Source organism: Pseudochaenichthys georgianus, chromosome 8, assembly GCF_902827115.2.
Source record: "Pseudochaenichthys georgianus chromosome 8, fPseGeo1.2, whole genome shotgun sequence".
Classification (NCBI taxonomy): Eukaryota; Metazoa; Chordata; class Actinopteri; order Perciformes; family Channichthyidae; genus Pseudochaenichthys; species Pseudochaenichthys georgianus.
In genome coordinates, this window is record NC_047510.2 from 19,866,886 (window position 1) to 19,888,334 (window position 21,449).

Genomic DNA, 21,449 nt, shown 5'->3' on the forward strand with positions numbered 1-21,449 from the left:
CGTGGTGATTGTGCCTTTTAGGGAATATTGTTACAAATACCAGACAATTAAAATGTCGTGCTGTGCGCTTGAATGTACTAACAGAACTTCCAAGAAGTCTAAAATGATAATATTATACATGTTAACCCCGTTCGCAGGTGTTTGTGTGCTTGGTAGCTTAGCTTGTTACTTATTAGCCAGCTAAGGACATAACCCTTTATGCATAGGCTACATATACATTTTAGTTTATGATTCAGCCTTGGGTAAGGGCTATGACGCCCATAATGCTAAACGGTAGCAAATGTTAATAGGGGACCCAATTATCCCAGTGGTGGCCACTGGAGCTAACGGAGCCGCAGGGGGCTAGCTCCAGCCGGCGTCCCGGAGCTAGCCCACTGCGGCTCCGTTAGGTCCGGGCGGTGGAGTCCATCTTTTCTCAACGTGTGAATGACAAGCATTAAGAATAACAAAATATAGCTAATTTTCTTGCAGATTGTCTCATTTGATTATGAATGTACGTTTATATAGGGGAACTACACTGTTAGCAGTAACTTGGTATGCATGTATTTCATATTAGCTTAACTTCTTATCCTGAGCTAGCTCTGTTTACTTCCAGTTCGGAGGCAGCAGGTCCCGCCTCGGCTCCGCCTCTTTGCCCTTATTTGGAGCAGGCGGGATTAGACTCTGACGTCACAGTCGAGCCGTTAGTGGCCGACTCCGCCTACTAAGGGCTTCACGGCAACTCTGCAGAATTCTATGGGTGACGTCACGGACGCTACGTCCATTTATATATACAGTCTATGCTCCCGCTGCGCTCCGCAGCAAACAGCTGTTTGCTTTTCACCCAACAACAACGACAACCGACTCACGGAACGCTATGTTGTAGCGTTGATAAACGAAACAATTTAACTAAATTGCTAGTCAAAATAACAATACCACAGGACAATTTTGTTTAAAGCAATATTTTTAGTGGCCCGAGCGGGCAAGTGGAAAGTACGTTATGCTGGCCCGGGGTGTCTTAATAGTGCTTCCGGGCCAGCGGGCCATTTAATGTCGAGCCCTGCCGGTTACCGGCCGGCCCACATCCTCCGACCGGCCCACTTCAGTACCGGCCCATCGGGATTCGTCCCGAACCCAGTCCGCCCCTGCTGACACCCCACGCCCATCACCCTCACTCTCCAATATCTACCGCCCCATCTGTTCTGCCAACTGCTCCATTGTTCCTTGCCTTCAATACTGGATCACTTTTCCTGCTCGTCTGTCCCCCTTACCTCAGCGTTATGCGCAAACCCGTTACTGAAGCTCTATCTCATTCTCTCAGCCCCCTCTGTCTGATCTGGGCTGCTTTTTAATTCTCCCCCCTAAGCCTGGAAGTGGATTGAAGGGATGAAAAGAAATGGAAGAAAACGCCTCAGACTCCCCAACCTGTATCTAGCTAAGCATCTCCATGGTAGCATGACCCCCCAGCCCATCATGCTCCACTGCACTCAAAAAGGACTGAGAGCTGGGAAGGGGCAAAGTGAAGAAGGATGAGAGAGAGAGAGAGAGAGAGAGAGAGAGAGAGAGAGAGAGAGAGAGAGAGAGAGAGAGAGAGAGAGAGAGAGACACGAAAGAATATAGGAGAGCAGTGGAGTATTCCAAACAAAACAAAAGGTTAAATCACTTATCATTTCAGTGTTTATGTTTCAGCCCAGATTTCTTTACCTCCTCACAAAGTCTAGTATTCTTTAAAAAAAGATAATGGCTGCATTGCTGACAGACTTTTAAATGGCTAGCTAAAACACCATCTCTGGTGCATGTGAGTAGCCATCCAAGATGACATATATACTGTGACATTGACATTAAGTGTGTGTCTGCTGGGCTTTACTTTTAATTTTGCCGAAACTAAAATGAACAGAGGACAGAAGAAGTAAATAACATTCAACATTCATTTTATTGGTTTGGTCTTTTTTGAGTACAGTGGTTATTTCTGCCTTTCTGGCATTCACAGACAAAACAAACAACAATAACTGGGAACACATAAAATATAGCTTTCTGATAATATCTGTGGCTCAGTCTAGTATAGTTACAACAGATACAATAGTAACTCTTCGTACCTGATTGACACAAATGTAAATACAAACACTTAATAAACATGTAAAACTGTCCAAAACTGGAACTAATACTTTTGAAATTCTGTGTGGTTTATAAAAGGACATAGCTATTTACATTCAATTTGAATAATTATCATTTCAAGAAAAACAAACAAATATAGTGTATGAGTCTGACATTAACAAAAAAATAAACACTGATTATTCAAACATGTGATAAAATATATAATATGGATTATAATTAGAAGGTTCCATTATGTACGTTCAAGTGCTATTAATAAAAATCCACAGGAGGGCGGCTGAGGTTGCAGCCATGTCGGCTCTCCTGTCAGAGTGGCATAAATCAAGGTGCAGCTCAGAGATTGGAGTCCAGGGGCAAAGGTCAAAGGTTACAACATTTCAGTCAAAACCTCCACCCTCTGAGACACAGCCAAAGTGGTTAGTACAGAGAAGTAGTGGTGGGAAGGGTAAGTTATTGGGTCAGACTCCTCTGTATCTCTACCTTGGTTACACAAAGGAAAGATATTGTTGTATCAAAGCTCAAATACTTTTCTTCCCACTGATAATGTACATGTTATTGCTTGATTATAGCGATGTGGGGCATCATCAGAAGGTAAAGATGGTTAGAAGTTGAAGCCAGTGCTTGTTCCTTATCACTTGGTACAGAGCTGTTTTCACATCTGAGGTCTAATGGTCTCAGTTCACTGCTGTTGGGTGATGTTTTCCAAGAAAATAAACCAAAGAAGCCTCGCGTTTTTTTCTCCCCTCTCACCCAGGACCAAAGAGTGATCAGGTTTGCTTTGAAAGCTTACAAACTGCACTGACTAAAAAAAATTCCATTACAGAAGAAAACTATTAACATTAGCAGCTTCTAAAAGTTCTCCTAAAAATAGGCTTTTTTTCATATATAAAAAAATAACTGTAATATTGCTATGCAGTTATTTTCACTGGACGGGTTTGACTTAGTCAAATGTGCTTTTTTTGTGTTTCACGTGTGAGTGTGTGATAGATTACTGTGTGAATGTATGTGTATCAGTATGCAATGTGTTAGATTGTACTCTTTAATCACATCCTTCTCTTAGAATGATTCCCTTTCTTTAAAAATGTTTCCCTATCTAACATTTTCCCTGTCTTTCTGCAATCCCTCTTAGCTTCTGACTCCTGGGATGGTTGCATGTGCCTGCTAACAGACAGTTTGCTGGCTGGACAGTGGACTCTCCAGGGACATGCTTGTGGGAGACAGGTCTGGACGGGCGCAGGGCTTAAACATGGAGGAGATGTAGAAGGCCTGCAGACACAGACACAAACATGTCAGAAAATGTACACAGACCACACACACTGTCAGTCATTCACTGTTTATAAACACCACGAGGGAACAGAGAGCTGAGAGAAACAAATCCTGTGAAGACGGAGATAACTGTTATTCTGGACTATTTAGACAACATAGATTTTGGACATACCACCCAGTATGCAGTGAGTCCTCCTTGGATGAAGCCTGTGAGGACATCAGTCGGATGATGGCGGTAGTCAGAGATACGGCTCAGGCCCGTGTAGACGGCGATCATCACTAACAGGAACTGTACTAACGGGCGCAACAGGCGAGCCCCTCGCCACGACAACCGCGCCTGCAGGTAGAACTGCAAAGAGAAGATAAATAATGTTATTATATTGTAACTGACTTTATGATTACTACAGAAAAGTGAATACATGTGTGCTGGTGCTATGATCAGGAATGCCCTGGAAACATAAGCCTATAAAATAATCTTAGAATGCAGCACAGACAAAGGCTTTGTGTCAAACATGGACATCCACTCAGAGCTACCCAGAGGGGAGAGAGGAGCTTGGCACGAGTCCATTAACACTGTCGAAACCCAATTTCCTCCTTTTGTTCATCCCCATCTCCTGCCTCAGTACAGAATGGATGTTTGTGTCTATAAAAATGGGGTCACAGGGCGAGCATGATGCAGAAACAGGGCTAGCTGCTTTACAAGGAGGTCTGTCTGGACCCGTCAACCGCTGGGGAGAACGTGGCCTACATTCCAGCGGTGAGGCCAGCGCTCACCCGGTCCTTCCCTCTCTCCTATCCCAGCTGAGTGCAGGTGTCACTGTTACCTCCTTAAACACGAGCAGCTGGTGGCGGTGCGGGTGGCGTGTAGCTACAGGTTTGACACAATGTCCAGGTTGTCTGCAGTCTGCTTGCTGCACACTGGCATGCAAGGCCGTGAGTGTGTGCCTGCAATGTTACGAAGAAGTGAGATGTCGAGAGGAGAGGAATAGGGGTAACCAACATTGAGACCCTTTTTTCTCACACCACTTCTTCCCTTCAGTTCTTTACTTTTGTATTGCTCTTATTCAATCTCCCCCTACTCATCAATGTGAGTCTCTTTCTTATCAGAGAGGAGCTGCTTTTCAATTGGACTTCTTTAGTGCACAACTGCAAATAAGGGAGGCAGTGATTTTCTTTACTCTCCTATTTGAATTATGCAAAGCAACATCCTCACTTCATTCCATTCATTTGATCTATTCACATTAAGATATGTAAGTCTCTAAAGCTATAATTGAAGGGTTATGGGGGGGGAATAGTTTGGGAATGTGGACATTTTATGCTTAATAATGTGCTTTTGTCTCCCTCTAACTGTGGTTTTTCTCCCACAATGCGCCCATGACTACTGGGCAGTGCAGTGTGAGAGAAAGAGAAAGATGAAGAGATTGGAGGAGGGGGGGTTGAGAGGGTGTCTCTTGCTGAAAGAAGCCTGTCGATCTCTCAGCAGGCATATTCAGCCCTCCACCCCCCCCTCTAAATTAGACCCACAACAAGGCCTCCTCTGTCTGCGTAGCCTCTTCATCTATTCATGTTCCCCATGGAAAAACATTCTCCCTCATTCTCTAACTCCCCCTCAGTACCCTCCCTCCCTGTCTCTCGGTCTTCCCAGCTCTTTCAGCTTGGAGCGGGATGCATTTGGAGAATTGCTGCTCTCAAAGATCTCCTCTCTCCCGATCAGGAAGTGTGAATGTATTTAACGACACATGTGTTCGTGTGTTTTTTTGCACGTTTAATAAGCCTACGTAGTTAATAGTTGCACAAAGTGTTCTTGGCTTCTAGGGATTGGTGTTTTCTCTAATAACTGAAGTCAAACTGAGAGCTTTAATTCCCCCAGCTTGTAAACACAGCACCAAGTACTGTTATCACGCAACACAAGCTCAGGTGAATGTGAAGGTCAAATTCCAGATATGTTTATTGTAGTGTGTATTTCAAAAGCTGATGGGACTTACTGCCAAGTAGAGCATGGTGTACATTGCGAAGGAAGCATGGCCGGAAAAAAAAGACTTCCTGTAAGAGAAGATCAATTAAAGAATCAGAAGGTTACACATTCCCTCCATGAGTAAAGCTGTTCCATACCCCACCCTTAGTAAATAAACCAAATAATGTTACCTTGCTTCCTCCACCATCTTGCCATTAGGCTGTTTGCAGTAGTCCTGGGACACGTAGCTGCCCGGAGTGCAGTTGATGGGACGCATAGGTAATATTACAGACAGACAGGAAGTTGGGTCGCAGGCGTCCCACACTTAGTTTGGCCATATTAGTGAGAGACTGACCCACACAGCAACCAAACAGGAAGCTTCCCAGCTCCTTGTACAGGCACGACACATAGCAGTTTCTGACAAAAGCCTGTGAGTATACACCTCGGAAACGCACACGGTAACATTCACCCAGTGCGATCTGAGAAGGAAATAAGACAAGAGAACGGGGTTAACATAAGACATACAGTGGAGCTGTACAAATACTTGAACAGTCGAAAGTATATAGGTTGTAGTCTTTTAAAGTGAAGAGTACATTAACTCACTGTGCCAATAATAGAACTGAATGAACAAGACCTAAAACTCAGTAATACGTTTTTCTACTTCCTGTTCCATCCCCTAAAATGGAATATTTTTGCTTTTAAATCGTTTTTTTCGGTTAGTTTTCTGAATAAATGTCTAAGGTTAACAAGAGATGTTCATGATCTTTTCTCTGACATCAAATATGTCAGTAAATACCCCAATTGTTAAGCTTTTGCATGTGCAAACAAGTGGCTGCTAATAAGTGGCTACATGCTACAGAGGTTGTCTGGGCCATTAAAAGTAATCATGCTGAAAACACAGACACTCATCAACTAAGTGGTGGTTATGTGAAGTCATGCAAAAGTGGGTTTTTTATAGCCTAACATTAGGGTTTTACTTCTGTTGATTACATTTATGCTTCAGCAATGTTATGTGGTGTTCATTTTTGATTTGATTATCTGTCTGAACAAAATGTGAAAACTTTGTTTCGCACAGAGCTCAATTTCTGCGATAATTCAAAATCCAATCGAAAGATCCTGTGGGCTTTTGTCAAGGGAACCGGAGGGATGGTAACTTAGCCTAGAAAAATATATAATCCCTGCAGCGTTCTGTAATGTACTTAAAGGTTATTACTTTCTTACCGTTAGGCCAGTGATGGCTATACCACCAGCAATGAGCAGGCTGTCGGGAATGGCCTCACTCGGCACGTAGGGATAGGTGATGCTGGTGTCTCCACAGAAGAAGCCTCGCTTGTACGGAGTCACTGCCTTCAACTCACACGCAAAGAATGGGATGGAGGCTGATGACAGGTGGGAGAGAAAGGGAGAGGGGAGACAACAAAAGATGGCTTGATGAATGTCTGTGAGCATGTGGTCATGTGCAACAACGAACACTGAGATCGAAAGGTACATAGATAGTTGGTACAGTCTCCTGTCTCACGGGAGCATGAGAAAAGCAGCTTTAAATAACATCAGTCATCTGCTGACATGATTCCCCCGATTCCTGGGGGATGAAGGATTCCACACAAAGCTGCTTCCATCAGAGGAGCAGGGGGAAGGAGAGATGACAGACAGACGAGCCGATCGGCATGACAGTAGAGAATTAGGTAAGGAAGGAGATGAGAGGGCGTGCAACACAGAAAATATCAGTGTGTCAAGAGAGGACAATAAACCCACAGTAGGAAGAGGAAGGTGTTTCATTTAACAATGACTCTTTGTTCCAGTGGAAAGTTTAGTTCAGTCCGTCTAATCTCACATTATGTTTGTCCAATAAATGTACTATGTGTCATGGCTGGTCACTTATCATAAGAACACTGTATACAAATGGGTCAAGGTCTGGCCAGTTAAGCAAACAAACGTGACAATATAATGGGGAAGGTTTAATGAGTAAAAGTTGTGCAACGTTTCAACAACTGAGACGGTATGTTTAAATCTATCGGAACAGGAGTCGAGCTACGCAGCTTTTTATTCCGCGTTGTACTTCAAACATATGACCATGAGTCCCGTATAAGCCTGCTCCATGTCTCCGTCCCGTATCCCATGTCCCCTCATCACCCCATGGAACGCAGCGTTAACATGGGACTAATCATTAACCTCAGTTAGCCTCTTCCTGTCATCCCAGGCCTGCTGGTTAGCTGGAACGCACCCAGGCCAAAAACATTGCTCCTGCCAGGGAATCTCTCTGACTACGTGACTGTGTGCTGCACACGGTAAGCACTCACAACCAGGCCAAAGGAGCAGCACAGAGATACACATCTAAAAGTGTTTTACTTGCATTGGGCAGGGAATGGTAACTGTGTCTACATTAAGATGCGTTCACATGAGTTTTATTACTGTGTTTGCTATCACGACCTTCCAGTCATGCCTCTGATTCAGCCTCACTGGACTGATAAAGCATAGAAGAATAATCTATAAGGGTGAAGCTGCAACTTTTAACGGCTTTGTGACGACAGCTGATTACGAATGTTATGCTGAAGTGAAAAGTGTGTTAGTGACCTCTGAAGTCAAAGTCATGTTGCCGCAGCAGTAAGACAAAGCACAGATAAAAGCCAGCTCACTGCCATTTAAACTAAGAAGGACTTTAGTAAGACTGGGAGGGAGGGAAACACGTTGCAGCTGATAGCAGAGGCTGTGACACCAACAAAGAGAAAGAGTGATAGGAGGAAACACCTCATCTGACCCCCGATCGTTCATTCCGTCGCCACGTCAACAGGCTACCTCCTGCAACACACACATCTACAGATCACATGCAGGTGCTATCTGTTTTTAGACGTAGGATCCACTGTTATCTAGTGCTGGTATTTGAACTTGACTTTGAAGATCTGGTATTGTCAGAATACCTGCCTTTATGACAAATGATTTTTGTCAAAAGTGATTATTTCTTTGGGTTTCATTTAATGCAATTTATGTAAATACTCTGCTATTTCTTAAGTTTTAAAAATGTAATTATATTGAACTTTAGTAAGGACTGGTATCGTTGTAAGTGTTCTTGAAATGTTACAAGACTAATATTATGATAAATGGTCTTGAAGTTTTTCTTAGTGCTGACTCTTTGTGTGTGTGAGTGTGATGAAGCAGAATGAAAAAAACCTCAGTATGTATTGTAATAAATACATCATTCTAATTTACATTTTTAAAGTAACACTTATTGACCTTTGATTTGTTTTTTATCCTAAGGCTGCAGCATCAATAACAGCATTGACATGTATGTTGCCAAACTTAACTGCTTTGGATATAACAATATCAATTTTAAAGCACATATTAACAGTTTTCTCTTTTTCCTCATTAGATTCCACAACACATACAGTCCATTTTAAATAATCAATATTGTTGCTGCTCTGGCAGAGAGGTAAGGACAGATTGTCCATTAAAGACCACACACTCTGCGTTTACAGTCGGAACATTGACTTAATGGATCATTTTCAATACATATGGAGGTCTAATGGGACCCAGGAAGTGCTGAGGCAGAAAGCAGCATATGTTATGACCTACGACCTATGCTTGTGTTGTTTTCACGATGTTGCATATTTGTCGTGGACAGCCACGGCACTAATGGCTGTGAACCAAAGATCATTCCACTGCAGTAAATCTGTTTGCAAAGCTTCTGAATAAAATCAATCCACTAAAAGTACCTCGCCAATCATCAATGCTGTTCAATAAATACAAATCAAAGCAATGGTGCAAAGTAGAAACCATGTGCAAAGCTATTCGGTATCTTCACAATCCTGTTCAAATGACAAGCTCCTGTGTCACAGTCAACCTCTATGCTTTACAGCTACATTAAAACAGTTTTCACAACAAGACATGAACACACTCCAGAGACCCTCACATCATCTGTCAAGCAGCTGTGAGCAAACCTCTGCACCTGGCCAAGACATGCTCCAGAGAGAGCCAGCCAGAGAGGGGCTGTGAGGGGACCCAAAAGGAGGCGGAGGAGTGGGTCTGCTCACACAGCAGAGCCAAAATGTGCTGCTCGCTGTGCCTGACACTCAAAGCAGGAATGCTTTCAAATAGTCAAAAGGGCCAGAAAGAAAGAAGAGAAGGAGGGAGGGAGGGAGGGAAGGAGGGAGGAGAAGGGAAGGAATGAGAGCAGAGGGGATATATGCCTCATTCTGAGAAACTCTTCTGGTTCTAATTTACACATCTATGACCGCAGCCCAGAATGAGCTCACTCCGAGAGGAGAACAACAACAACCGAAAGCGAGAAGAAAAAAAAAATTGAGAACGTTATTAAGACAGAGTGCCGAAAAACAGGGCAGGCGACATGTTTTTCATATGGACAGGCTTTACGTCAACATCGACATGCGTCACATTTGAAACTAAGCTAAGATGCATGGCCAAGAGGCTAGAAAAAATGACTAACTGGGGGTGAGGTGGTAATACTGGGGTGAGAAAATACTGGAGAGATGGAGCCAAGAGAGATGTGGCAAGGGTTTCTCCTCAGAGGACAACAGACGGAGGCGATTAGTGGTGGTTCTGGAATGTGGGGGTCAGAGATCTAGGCTCTGTTGGGACCCGCTCTGTAAACACGACCCCACGTCAACCAGAAGAATATCCCCAACACATAAACAGACTCAACATACTTACATAAAAACCACACTGGGATGCAAAGAAATTCAAACCCACATCCACATAGACTAACAAACAACCAAAGCAACCCACCAAAACCAAAGAAAAAAAGCCAAACTAACCAAGTTAACCACGCAAGAGACATTGGATCCTAAAGACATGCACTGAGGCAAACCGCCTATTCACTATCACACCTAAATGAACTGCGGGATGCTGCCGGCTGCTATCGGAAACAGCCTGTGCATCCTAATAGATTAGCATGACACTTAGCCTAAAGCTATATCTGAGCCACAGTAATGACCATCTGCCTCATCACACTCAATACCGTTGGACTGTGCAGGCCTCGTTCTACATGTGCCCTCTGACAGAACTAGAGGACAGGCAATTAGTGAGTGACCTGTCAACACAGGTCCATTTGGCCGGCAGTTTGGGACTGGGCTGGGCCCGGGCTGTGGTACAGTTTTCTACAGCCCCCTTCACTGTGGTCCACCCTTACTGGGCCCCTCACTAGCTTACATGTGCCAATGTTTCCCATCTAAAGTTTAAGCTGCTTGTTTACCTTCAAGTCAGCCTTGTGAACTGAACCCTGAAGTGTCGTAATTTAAATCTTTGCTAGCATATTTCCCGGGTAATGACATTACAACAGGCACTGTCACGGCCTGCTTGACATGCTCATAAATAGTGATCTCCAGTTGGGTTGGGTGGGCTTGTGCAATTATTAGCGCTATAATGACTTTAACTGCACAAAGCTGTCTTCATGAGCAAGTCTTGATCTGTTCTTTCATCTAATCACTTTTCTGTTTGAGTCAGGTACTTTGAGGGCAATGCCAAGTCTTTTATGTTTCATCTGATATAAAAAAGAAAGCCTTGGCTTAAAGAGGCAGTTCAAGAAGAGACTGTCTGCTCCATCAAACAGGCTCGAGCTTACAAAATAGAGACGGTTGTAGTCAGGCAGGTAACACGTGAACAGGAGGTGAAGTCATCCGCACTAAGGCTGTGATTATGATTGGCAACCATACACTGTCACAGACCCAATGAAAGTACTTTGCTTGGTGGTTATTCCTGTTCCTCCTTGGTGGCCCAATCCAGGTAGTGGAGAGGTGGGATAAGGGTGGGTTGTTGCCCCCTGCACTCACACACACCATTTTTCTTTTTTTAGAACTAGCTCGATTGTTCTGAGAGAGTGTTTGGTCTACCCTGATCAGAGCACAAAGACACTAATCAGTGCCGAACAAAGAGAGACTAAGAAACCATAACAGTCTTTATCTTTTCTAACCATCTGCTATCATAAGCATCTCCTTTGTCTGACTCTGTACTAGGGCTGCTCGATTATGTCAAAAATCATAATGTCGATTATTTGGGTCAATAATTGATATCACGATTATTAAAAACGATTATCCATTTACTGAAAAAAAAATGTTGAACAGTATGTTTTTAACAGTTGATTACCCTGAACTTTAAGTATAATTCAACTGAAAAACCAATAAAAAAATCGTTTTAAAATAACTTCAAATTATAAAAAAAAATATTTTTTATTTCGATTATGTTGTTTTCATAATCGTTGCAAGCCAACATCCTAATTGCGATTAAAATACGATTAATTGAGCAGCCCTACTCAGTACAACCTCTTTATTTCAATACCCACTGCTTCGTTTATCATAATAAGTTTGTGTGGACTAAAATGTTTCTTGTTAGCAAAGTACTCCAACTGCTTCCAACTGCTTTATGTCTCACCAATGCACCACGAGAGCTCTTTCTCTGTTACTGTTACAGCTGGCCAGTGGAGACATGCTTCCCACAGCTGCTTGTGTTCTCTCCTCACTTCACTGACCTGCTTCCTGGAGCCTGGCTCTGGAGTTCAGGGCAAGAGTGGTGATGTCTGAAGTGGGCTGTCTGTCTGAAGGAAAATAAGGACCCACAACTCTGGTATGTACCTTGGAAAACTTTAAAGGGGATTTGGTGCTGTGAAGGTAAGAGAGATGAGGGCTGGCAGTCTGCAATGTTGGAAACAACACAAGGTTTTAATTGAGACTGCAGAGGAGGTATTTGGCATGGAGCACCCTGATTGTGGTTGTACTTAATGTGTGGCAAGAGTTGAGGCCTGTCGGGCTGCTTTGTCAGTGTGTTTTGGTTTGGTTTCGGGGGAACATGCAGTTGGAACAACTTCACAGGGGAGTTTGAGAGACGAAGGAAGAGAAGGCTCCAGCAGGTGAGATTTGACACAATGATAAAATGGTCCCGATGATGGGTAACCATGCCATGGCGCCAAGGGGGAGTTGTCTCCGTATGGAGGGACAGACAAAAGATGACGAGTCATTAGTATTGACAGACGCAAAGGCGGGACAACAGTCTGAATTCAGATTCAGGTACATAACTCCATCGTAAGCGTCTCCAAACCCATTCTAGAAAATGAGCAGTGAGCATTAGCGTTCTATAGACATCTTTGTTTAGTCGTTACGGCTAATGCCTATGGAACACCCTGGGCACTTATGGAACCATCATAGAGGAGAGTTTGAAGCAGCCTCATTAAAAGTACATTTGAAGCTATTTGCTGTCCATCCTATAAAGACATAAACAGACAGCTGTTGATAAGATCCCTCAGGCGCCCCAGGGTCTGACCTCCGACCCCTACTGTAGATCCTCAACCCCTTCCACGCCTCACTTTACTCTCCCACCTCAGGGGGGTACATTCATTCAGGCTCTTACTTGCTCCTCAGCCTTCAGGCATCTTAGACATTTCTGTGGCCTGAACTGGCTCTGGTGCGCTAAGGAGTGAAGGAGTGAAGGAGTGAAGGAGACGTATAGAAAGCAAAGTAAATGTGCCCATATAGTCTATCCAAAGAGGGTGCAGCTAATGGATTCCTGAAACTCTGCAGTGCTGTCAAATGGGAAGGAGATGCATGAGTACACTAACAAGAGAGTAAGTGAAATCACTTCTTCCACTCACTAATGATGTTACTGAGGCATTTTTAATTGCCCTACATCTGTCAGCCGCAGAGTGACGCCAGTGTGTTCCATAACTTCAGTGCGTGTTTGATCACAGACTAGAATGTGCAGCGAAATAGGACCGGCACATTTGTCAACAAACAGCACGCACATGGCCGCTGTAGTAGACAGTCCGCTTTAGCAGCTACGATGACGCATACAAACAAACACCCACACTATAACTCAAAAGTACGCGCACAAATAACATAGATACAATTTTAATAATCCTGGCCCTATACACACAGCGACATGCTGTGACGTGTTGTCTCACTCACTTTGCAGCTTTCTCTGCCAAAATAAAAGAACCATGAATCATAAACCCGCCCCCGCCCAAAACACACATGCAGACGTAAGACACACACACTCACTTCATAGCTTGCACACCAAAAGGAGGGAAAGAGAAGCAGGCAAAAGCAGAGATAAGCTGGAGAGGGAGACGTTTAAAATTCAGATCCCTCAGGTAGATACCGGCCCTCTCGTCCTGGCAAGCTGCTTCACGTCTAGAACAACAACACACACTTTTACACAACAGCGCTCAACTCATTCCACCTTTCTCTTTCTATATTATCCAAGCACCCTTCTTTTTTTGTAACTATAGAACAAAAACGTTTTTGTTTTAAATAGACACATCTATGCAGTCCATCAACCATCAGTTTATCTTTTGTATTATTGGAACCCAGCCAAACAGATATTTCTCAATTAACCTCTACAGGAGGTTAAACCTTGTGACAAGCATTACCATCCTCTAAGGCTGTAAGCTAATAGTGGGGTTTCAAGTGCCACTTCCAATCATTTCCTTCTCTCTGTCTATACCCGTGTACACTCATGTTCCGATTAACCCAGCTTCCCCAAATGTCTTTCTTTTTGGTGTCTATATACGCTGGGATCCGGAGTCATGGATGATCCTGCGGTCCTGTGTCCTGGATCGCGAGCGCTGGATCTTGAGTCGTGGCTGTGGTCCTGGATCATAGGTCCTGGATGGATATCCTCGTGGATTCATCTTCCTATTATACACACATGCATTTCCAAACATTTGGACTACCTATGTTGCAAATGTATTATCTTTTCAATTTACACACGGCATCTATTGCACGTCTGTCCGTCCTGGGAGAGGGATCCCTCCTCTGTTGCTCTCCCTGAGGTTTCTCCCATTTTTCCCTTTAAACTGGGTTTTCTTTGGAAGTTTTTCCTTGTACGATGTGAGGGTCTAAGGACAGAGGGTGTCGTATTGTCATACTGATATTCTGTACACACTGTGAAGACCACTGAGACAAATGTAACATTTGTGATATTGGGCTATATAAATAAACATTGATTGATTGATTGATTGATTTCCCAATTACTCTTAAGAGAGGCAATAACTGTCTTTATTGGGGTGTTGACAGAGTAAAGACCACCTGTGCAGGAGGGAAACTGCAGTGCAGGCTGGGAGGCCTGTCCCTGCATGCTCTGCAGATATGACAAACAGCCGACACCTCCTGACCTCTGGGTGGCTGGACAGTGACACTAGATCTTAGAAACAGCCACGGGGCGTAGATTCTGTCAGCTCCATCCCGGTCCAACCCCTACAGTCCCATCAGGAATGCGTGCATGCACACCACAAGCAAACACTTGCATTCTGCAGCATGGAACTTACTGACAGTGAGCTGAACCAGAACAATCCATCTCCGTGCAGCATCCATTATGTACATGTCAGCACGGCACCATAACTAGTAACTACACTGCCTTATTACTGAAGCACGACAATGTGTGGCAAGCCTCATGCTGAGTAAGAGCATGATCAGGTAACCTGAGTCAAAGCCTCAGTCAATTTCCTCTATAGCCTAGCATTCCAACAGCAGACGGATTCAAGTGTACTCATAATGCCTCTAACTTCATGCCACTGAAATACATGTTGAGTAAGTATTGAAACACAGGAAAATGCTGTGAAAACTTCAGATCACTGTGGAATCCCTCTTCAGCTGATACCATAATGAGGATGGGAGGCTTCAGGGTACATTCCACAGTACAGTAGTGAATGAGCCCCTTTAACAGGATGAATAATGCCGGCAGGTCGACCGTCTGAGGGAATCTGATGATGGCATTTTTAAGGGAAAATTGTGTTAGTCAGAGATAAGAGGGTTTAGCTAAATGAATGGTTCACTTCATCTCCACTAAGTGAAGGCATTCACTGCTTTATGCCCACAGATGAGTCAAGGTCAGGATTATACTGAGACGATGGTTAACAGACAGACACAGGCAGGATGAATGCAGACAGTCAGAAATCTGTAAGTCATCTCGATAATTATACCTCGAACTAGCAAGAATAGCATTAACAATACGTAATATTGTTAAATAGTAGGCTCTCCTTTCAGTACACATGTAATAATTCACCACATGTGATGGTTAACAGGAAGCTTTTCAGCTATTGATCTGAGATACTGTCGATCTGTTTGTGTCAGCACATCTGACTGGGCTGGATACAACTGTAAAGCAAAGTCTTTGTTTTTGTGTTAATTCTTGCCGCAAACCAAACTGTACCTTTATACTTTTACAATGTTAGACATTGTACATTTATGAAACTGTACCCATCTACTAAATAAATCTGGTGCTTGAGTAATTGATACACCCATAGCAAGAAGTTGATTACCTTTAACTTTACAAAACAATATGTCAGTCACAAGACTAACTGACCCTCTAAGTCCTCTCAGCTGTGACCATGAGGCTCAGTGAGTCAGTCTCAGTGTTTTCGTTTTGTCAGAGGGAAGAATAAGAATGAGCCACGAGACGCAATTTTGCGTTAAAGCAATTGGCATGATAAAGTGCGTGTGTAAGGAGGAGATCTGAGATAGACCATTTCCTCTGTTGTGCTGACTGATGCTGGCCACTTCCTAAACACACTTCAACGCTGCAGAGAAGTGTGCAGAGTTAACGGTTAATAGCATACCTGCAGGGGTTAAGAATAACACGCCAATGAAACTGACTGCCTCTAATGCCGTTTTGTCTTACTGTCATACTTCCTATGATTTAACTGCCAACAAGGGTGAGACCTGTCAGTCTGCCTGGACGGGTTCCACCTCTCTCGTGCTTACTGCCGGTCCGATTACTACAAACTTTTACCACTCGCACAACACTTTGCACAATCCCTTTGCTAATATAGTCATGTGAGGTGATGTCATGCAACTCATTAGACAATCTCACTCTTCACTGAATATCACAATCAAGTACAGCAGGTACCTCAGGATGGCTTTCAGGGGACTTTATGTCCCCGCTAAACTCAACAGAGGAGGAACGTGAACAAGTACTTTTTTTGTACTCCTTCTTTTACTCGAGCCTTGTAAAAGTCCAATACAATTTTGAGGTACTGGCATTTCACTGGAGTAGAAAGCGGAGTAGGAAGATGAAACTATAATATGATGCAGTTCTGAAGTTTGTACTTTTTACAAGGCACAAACAACAGAGCACCAAAGAACATACATAGAAATTCAAATATAACAAAATAATTTGTATTTTCGACACTTATAAGCATGTAAATGCCCATAATACATCGTGTGGGTTTGCCACATTTGGGGAACAGAAAAATGTGACCTTTCACTGAAAAGCTCTATCTAACTTTTAAAGAAATACATTAACTGTGAGGGCACTATGTATTAAATCCCAATCAGACGACTGTTGTAATTATATGATGAATATTATGTTGCTCTAAATTGAATCAAAACTTGATTACATTTCGCCAAATGTTCACACAGAGGACTCTGATATAATATGACATGTGTTTAGTGCTGATTATGATTACTTTGACTTTTGAATGGGATTTTGTTTGCCAAACATAAAGTAAAAATAGAAAACATATGTAAGCTTGTTGTTTCCCTCCATTATGAGTTCAAAACTATTTGTGTTTTTAATGGTTACACAAAATAACAAAAAATTCATCACGTTGTAATAGAAATCAATCTTTAGTTTCAACATGTTCAAGATAAACGTAAAATGTAAAAAACAACCACAACAAAGGATTGATCTCATGGCGAAAAATCATTATTTGTCACAATTATCTTTTCAAATCCATTGTCAATTGGAATCTATCAGTAATTTAAAAGTTATTAAAGTCTTAGTGAGAAACACATTTTGACCACTCCTTTATTATGGTTATGTCATATGAGTTTTAGTCCACATGTTGTTACTGATGTTTCTCCTTGTGAAAACTGCTGGTTGAGTTGTTGTTATTATAAGCCTGACTTCCATCTGTGCACTGTACATTACGTGTGTCTGACATTCGGTGAAGCTGCGGGGGGGGGGGGGGGGGGGGGGGGGGGGGGCACGAGAACACAAGCATATTTTTATCCCAATTCCCACGTTCTTCTCCCGGGAACTTTTGAGTTACCATGGGAACAGATGAATTCCCGGGACAACTGTGCTGCTTGCCAGCTGAAACCCCCCTCCTACCTCCTGCCCCCACATGCACCGAGGGGAACGAGCTGAATGTTTTGAACAGTTTCCATTTGACTTCTGGAAAAATGCTTTGCAGCTTCGTTAACTTTTTTCAAATCCCCATGCAATGTGTTTTCCCTCTCAAAGCCAGCTTCGTTTAACCTCCTCATAACCTCTGAAAAAGATCTGCAAAGCTCCTGTTGACACATCAATCATCAGACAAGGACTGTGTGTGTTCTTCAAAAATATTAATTAGTCTAAATTAAGCTTTAAAAGGACAAGTGATACAGTGTTATTAACATAACATTACTGCAGTTGTTCAACAACAACCTGTTTGCCTAAGGGTAAAAAACATTAATTTACAAATAAGTAATAACATATTCTTACCAACAAAAAGGCATATTACATCCAAACAGACAAGCATCCTCCTCTTGGTGCAAAACGAGCTCTCCTCCTCGGGTTGGGAGAGGAAATGCTTCCCCCGGCCGTTCTCCTTCCCGTCCCCGGCCCCTGCACTGTCCGCTAACCGCAGCTGGAGCTCCGCGTCCCGGGGCAGCGTGTTGCCGTGCGTACCGGTGGAATTGAACTTCTGCATGTCTTATGCTAAAAACAGTTAATGACAACTTGTTTAAAAAGTAGCTGCAATGGGTTCGTTTAGGTGTATCTCGCTGTAGTGAGATGGTAATTCCCAAACGTTTCAGTCCGTCCGCAGTTGGTGCAACAAATCCATGTCAACGAAAGTTTGACAGCAGCACCCTGGTTAAACCAACCGACCGCTAGTTGAGGTAACGTTAGTTACCAAAAAGCGAAAGTGCAGAGAAAACAAAGATGGAGGCTAATTGGAAATACTAGGGAACACAAACCGAGTAAATTTCACCTCAGTTACACCTCTCAACAAACTTCTTCTGAGTGGGAGCGTGTTACCTCCCGAACAGAGCAGCGTTCACATGCGTGTCAGACAATCATGAATGGAAAACATGGCATCCGGTTAAGCCTATCAAAATAAAACGCCCTCTTGATGAATGTTACTCCCTGCCGTTGGTCGGCTGACTGTGAAGCGTCAATTTTGGTTGAAAATCATATCGTTTCCGGTGTGATTCAGTCCGACTTGAGTCCGCGGTAAAAGCCAACAAAATCAATTTGTAACTGTGATGAGGCTGGCACACACAACATGTTCGATCCAGCTGACCTACAGCTGTGTGATGCCTGCACCTCTTCACGAGATGTCCTATATGTCCTATTAAACTGTCTTACCCATGTGAGGACGTCCCACATACAGCTTCTGACCTTCTCCAGATCATAAACGCAGATATAAGGAGATTTGTTTTCGTTAGCACAAACCATGCTGAAAATAAACACCAGCAGCTATTTTTAATAAGCTCAATTGCTGATATCGGTATCCTATATAGTTTAAGTTTAGTGTGGCCTTGGTACTATAGGACACATTATCGGGACGGGATGCCATTCTAGTTTAGCTAGTTTAACTTCTAAAAAGTTGTTTGTAAGTGGAAAATAGAATTTTACGAAATTGATGATTATTCATTGCACCATGTGTGCCATATACAGGCAAGGTTGCCTTTCAATTTGATATATTTTTCCACAATATTGACTGCTTCTTTTTGATGCCAATACACCAGAGACCATGGGTCTTCAACAGGCGGTCCTCGTCCACTAGGGGGTTCCCAAGGTACTGCCTTTGTAAAAGGGAACATTTCTTTAAAAATAAAGACATATCTGAAAAAAACATTACAGTAACTTTTACTTAGTTTAGTTGCCGGATACATGGAAGCTATTGGAAAAATACCTTTATTTTCTGTTAAAGTATGTATGTAAAATGAATGAATTACATTTATAGAATTAAGTGTATTGCATCAGAGCAGTTAAGTTTAATTTTTTTACAATAATTTCAGAATCAGAAACAGGTTTATTGCCAAGTAGGTTAACACATACAAGGAATGTCTCTTGGTGTACATGCATACGCAGAAAGCCAAATTCCTAGTAATTTCTTCTGGTATTGGAATGTCCTGCCACCTGGTGTAAAGACAGAAGCACCGCTGTTTCGGCTTCTCAATGTTTTACTACATTCAGAAACTGTGAACACTGTTTGACACATGAATTAGGGCTGCAAATATCAATAATTTTCTTGGTCAATTATTCAATTTGTTGTAACTTATTGTTAATATTCGATAATATGGCATAAGACAAAAAAAGATTCCGTTTTCTCAGAGTTTCTGTTATATTTGATACTGTATTTTTTATCTAAACCAAAGAGAGAAAACAGAAAAATATAGATTTAGTTTTCTGCCACTGTGAGAATAATTGGTCCATAATGAAATGTCTAATACATTGAAAAGGACATGTGATATTAGAGTGGCAAACAATTAAACTAAGAATTAAAACTGGGGGAATAAATGTAGAATTATCCTAACACATTATAAGCTTTGATGTCTCTTTTGTCCTTTAAAAACAAGTCCATTCTTTCCTTGAAAAAACTAGTCAAATTGTTGTATTTTTGGTTCTTTTTGATGTTGGTGTACAACTGATAAAAGGTGTATTGATATTTTCACTAACCTGCAAATCAGAAAAAGATAGTGACAAATGGAAAAGAAAAAGAGGGAGGGGTGTAAGGAAGTCCATTTTCATTTATTGCAGGTTATTTTCAAATGTTCACTGGATGTGTATTCCGTTCTCCATTGCAGTTTTTGGATACACATAATAGTGTTATTTCCAATGGTGAGAGATGAGGTGTTCTTCTCATAATGAATGATATTGTGTATTTTTAATTATTGTTAATCACATATAAAATCATTTTGTAAACGTGTCTTCGCCACAGCTGCATTTCTACCTGTGACTTGTGGAATCCCTCACTGGTATAGTAGAAATTGAAACATTGAACCCGTTTTACATTTACAGTAGAGTGATAAAGCATGTGGCCGCGTGTAATTATTCTTATTTCTCTCACATCTTCTATTCTTTCTTTCCATGTTGTGTTTATTAACGTCCACTAGATGGCTGTAAATCCACTTTTAGTGGCTGGTAAATCAGAGGAAGTTATTATACTGTATCAACAGTTGTTAATTAAATAGGGCTCTAAAATGGCTGAAGTCACAGTGGTTCCTCCTCTGCTAATTTAAATTCAATTTAAATTCAATTATTTTTAATTGTTATTCATTTTAAATATTTCCATGATGTGTTTTGTTTAATGCAAGTCAGTCAGACAATAATCATGCTATTGTCGTGTAACTGAAGCTGGTTTTCCATTCTACTTAGCAACTACAAGTCATGGTTTCCGCTGTAGATCATACAGTAATCACAATTATTCTTCCGGACTCAATCCGAGATAATCCTAGATGAAATTTCATTTTGAAAAAGTAATTATGCCAGGGTTCCTCCATGCCAGTGCAAACAACTCTGATTCATTCAGGGTTATGGCATTTGGTTTGTCTGGGAGTAGTATTTCATCATTCGAAAACGCAGGGTTACAATAAGCCACAAACATTGCTCAAACAATCTCACTTCCTTCTTTTCTCATTTTTGTCATGTTGGTCATCAAAGGCCAAAACAAAGTCACTATGTTTCAAATGTACACAACTTTTTTTTATACTGCTGACTATGCAATTCCTCTTCCGTTTTTTCAAAATCCTCTTCATGTGATATGTTCTGTTTGTAGCTCACTAAAGTACAATCCTACTTCTCCACAGTGCACAGCAAGGCCTTCATCTACAGTGAAAGTCAGTAACAAGTCTGGGCATGTTGTTTGTAACCGTGTTACTTGACCATCATAAAGGTACCCTACTGTATGTAGGTATCACTTTGTATCACTTTGTCGACTCCTCCTACACTCAGTCTGATGATGACACATACCAGAACTAAAGCCCATCCTGTTTTTCAGCCAGGAAACTTTCCCCAAGCAGAGTACAAACATAAAAAGTGAAACCAGGTGAACTGACCTCAACCAGAATTCAGAGGCTGGTGGTAATTTTCAAAGTGCAACGAGTAAACAACACATGACATTTAGTGAGTCCCACGTATGTGAATTTGACATTTGTTTGACATTATTAACTACATATTGTCAATTGGAAATATACGAAAGCTTTTA

At 42.1% G+C, this 21,449-nt stretch overlaps 1 protein-coding gene across 1 annotated transcript; it reads right to left on the reverse strand.

Annotated features, from left to right (window-relative positions):
* Window positions 1-1,893: 1,893 nt before the first annotated feature.
* On the reverse strand, window positions 1,894-18,329 carry ppap2d (phosphatidic acid phosphatase type 2D). Its single transcript, XM_034088595.2, is given in 7 exon segments — window positions 1,894-3,357; window positions 3,530-3,706; window positions 5,343-5,400; window positions 5,503-5,579; window positions 5,581-5,790; window positions 6,533-6,690; window positions 17,738-18,329. Coding segments are annotated over 7 exon segments (993 nt in total). The 5' UTR covers window positions 17,946-18,329; the 3' UTR covers window positions 1,894-3,252.
* Window positions 18,330-21,449: the final 3,120 nt, after the last annotated feature.